Source organism: Pteropus vampyrus, unplaced genomic scaffold, assembly GCF_000151845.1.
Source record: "Pteropus vampyrus isolate Shadow unplaced genomic scaffold, Pvam_2.0 Scaffold212, whole genome shotgun sequence".
Lineage (NCBI taxonomy): Eukaryota > Metazoa > Chordata > Mammalia > Chiroptera > Pteropodidae > Pteropus > Pteropus vampyrus.
The window spans coordinates 1,232,853-1,235,773 of record NW_011888993.1 but is presented as its reverse complement, the minus strand read 5'-3'; the positions used below and the strand labels follow the sequence as shown (position 1 = coordinate 1,235,773).

The window sequence follows — 2,921 nt, the reverse complement described above, 5'->3', positions numbered from 1 at the left end:
GCTCAGAACCACGGGCGGAATGGAGGCTCCGCAGGTGGAAATTCAAGTCTTATGCCCTCGGAGCCACTCCTGCCTAATGTCAAAGAGAGAGGGACCCTCTCTTCTGGGTTGGGGTGGTTTGCAGCACGATTCACAACAGCCCAAACTGGAAACAGCGCATGTGTCCGTCAGTGGGTGAACAGTTACACACAACGTGGTCCATCCACATGCTGGACTATTACCTGGCCATGAAAAGGAGTGAAGCCCTGACACTCGTTACAACGTGGACAGACCCTGAACACACGATGCTCAGCTAGAGAAGCCAGACACGGGAGGCCACGTGGTTGTGATCCCACTTACGTGACATGTCCAGAGCAGGCACGTCCACAGAGACAGAGAGTGTGTTTGTGGTTGCCAGGGGCTGGGGAGGGGAATGGGGAGTGGGCTGGGGAATGACTGCTGATGGGCATGGGGTTTCTTTGGGGGTGATGGAATGTTCTGGGATTAGTGGCGATGGTTGCGCAACATCATGCGTGTACTTAATGCCACTGAATTTTACATTTTAATATGGTTAAAATGATAAATTTTACCTTATGTTTATTTTGTCATCATACGAAAATCTTTAAATATCCTTAAGGCTAAGGTGAAGCGTGTCAGGCAGGGGTGAGGCGGGCAGGGTGGGGGGAGCCTGTGGGGAAGGGGGCCTGTCTTATACAGAGAAGGCCTCACTGAGGGGAACATTTTACTGAGACCTCAGGGAACCAGTGGACAATGGGAATACATGAGTTAAAATGTGGCACTGTGTGGGCTGCTCTGATCAGGATGATCTTAAATGTGACGTTTGCCACCTCCCTGGGAGCCGCGAAGTTCGCAGCAGCAAGTGGCCTGTGCAGAGGCCGAGGCTGGAACACACTTGGCGGGTTGGAGGCCAACTGGGCTGGGGAGGGAGGAGCCAGGGACAGTGGTCAGAGGTGATGGGACAGGCAGGCAGGCATCTCTGGGTTTGGGGGACGGTATGTGCTGGCAGCAGTTCTTCTCTCGGCCCCCAGGGGGCAGCACGGGCCACAGGGCGCTCAAGGCCTCGCTCAGGACCCCAGCTGTCTGAGACCTTGGACAGTCCCTGAACCCTAGCCTCCCTGGGTACGAGCTTTGTGCCCACCATTTACTGAGCACCTACTATCTGCCAGGGCTTATACGAGGAGGCTCAGGGCCACAACATCCCGGGAGGACAGGGCGGTGGCCTCCCAGTGTCCAGGGGAAGTGGCCGTGGCTGCTTCCTGCCGACCCAGCTGGCCAGCTGGTGTCAGCACGCCCCCCCGCCCTGCCCCCACCGGGGTTTCCTGTTTGTGCGGCGCTAGCCCAGCTCCATCTCCAGGGGACTCCCTGGCGGGCGGGGCGGAAGTGATTTCCTGCAGCAGACGCTGGAGCTCCCCGCAGGGCCGGTCCAGCGATGCTGCCCCCGCCGGCCCTCAACATCTGGCTTGGAGGGAGGCGTCTGGGGATCTCAGGAGACCACGGAGGATGAGGGGGTCACAGGCGGCTAGTGACGCGCGGTCTGGGGGCCTGTGAACCTTCCGGAACCAGCTGGCCTCCCAGGGCACGGCTGTGCTGGCCCATCCAACGGATGCCCTCACACACCCGCTATCCTTCTTCCTTCCTCTCCTTTTCATCTCGTCCTTCCTCTCTCTCTCTCCCTCTCTCTCTCTGTCTCTCTCTCTCTCTCTCTCTGTCTCTCTCCCCCCCCCACCCGCCTGCCCCGTATCATCTCTCTAGTTCCTCTTTTTCTATCTGCTTCGTTCCTCCTTCCTTTATCTCTACAAATATTTAGTGAGCTCCGACTCTGTACCAGGTCCTACTGTAGGCCTCGAGGACACAGTGATGGGGGCAGTTAGAAAAACCTCTGCCCTCGAGGAGGTGACATTCCATTAGGAGAGATGAGCAGACAGGCCTGAGAGCAGGAACTCCCGAGGAAATAAAACAGGGCGGTGTTTAATGGAGAGTGGCTGAGGCTGCTCCAGCCCAGGGGCTCTGGGAAACTCTGAGAGGCGGGCGTTTGAGCTGAGAGCTGGGAGATCTAGCGAGGGAGAGCAGGGGGCTGTCCAGGCAGAGGGCACAGCCTGTGCAAAGGCCCTGGGGCGGGACCGAGCCTGGCGTGTCGGAGGAACAGCGAGGAGGCTCGTGTGGCTGGAGGTGGGTGAGCGAGGGGGAGGACAGGAGGGCAGGGAGGGGGTGGGGCAGGTCGCCCAGGGTCTCGTGGGTCGTGGGTCGTGGGGAAGACTTGGGCTTTTACCCCGAGGGAGGCGGGCGCCCTGGAGGGTGGTGGACAGAGGAAGGGCCAGACCTCACTCGGGTGCTCACGGGAGCCCTCTGGCCACTTCAGGGAGGACAGATGTTGGGGGGTCAGGATCCAGGGGGGATCAGGGCAGAAGCAGCTTCCCAATTCTTTGTGTCTTCTGGGGCTCCACTCCCAGCCCTGCTTCAGGCAAATTCGTGCGCTTTCTCCCCCCACCCCCCGCCACATAGAGCTGACTTATCTTACTCATTGAATGTTGCATGGGATTGTGGGGCCCTCCGGGGTCTCGCCTGAGGGCTGAGTCCCTAGGAGCCCAACCTCTGGGAGCTCAGTTGTGGGTTCCAGCCCCAGCTCCCTGGGTGGCCCTGGGCAGACCCCTTAACCTCTCTGAGCCTCAGTTTCCTCATCTGCAAAATGGAACCACCCAGCACCTACCCCATAGCACGGCTGTGAGGAATGAACCGCTCGTGTGTGTGAAGTGTGCACGGAGGGCCACACAGGGCACAAAGGGGGATGCCCGGAAAGGGGGGCCAGGGCCGTGCCCTCCACCCCGTGCCGTGCCCGGACTCACCCAGCGTGATGGGCTTGCTGTCCTCCTGATCAGAGCCCATCCCTGCCCGGGGACTGCCGCTCTGCTCCGCGTCTGCAA

The 2,921-nt window shown here is 59.9% G+C and overlaps 1 protein-coding gene across 6 annotated transcripts in view; it reads right to left on the bottom strand.

The window, feature by feature from the left end:
• The window catches only part of NFIC (nuclear factor I C), a 63,200-nt gene that overhangs the window by 21,319 nt on the left and 38,960 nt on the right, over positions 1-2,921 (bottom strand). For 5 of the 6 annotated variants that reach the window (XM_011372662.2, XM_023538118.1, XM_011372665.2 and 2 more), the window contains exon 4: positions 2,844-2,915. The exons of the other annotated variant lie outside the window; for it this stretch is intronic. In XM_011372662.2, the coding sequence (XP_011370964.1) occupies positions 2,844-2,915 (72 nt within the window). The remainder of the gene's footprint in view (positions 1-2,843; positions 2,916-2,921) is intronic. 6 annotated transcript variants of the gene reach the window in all.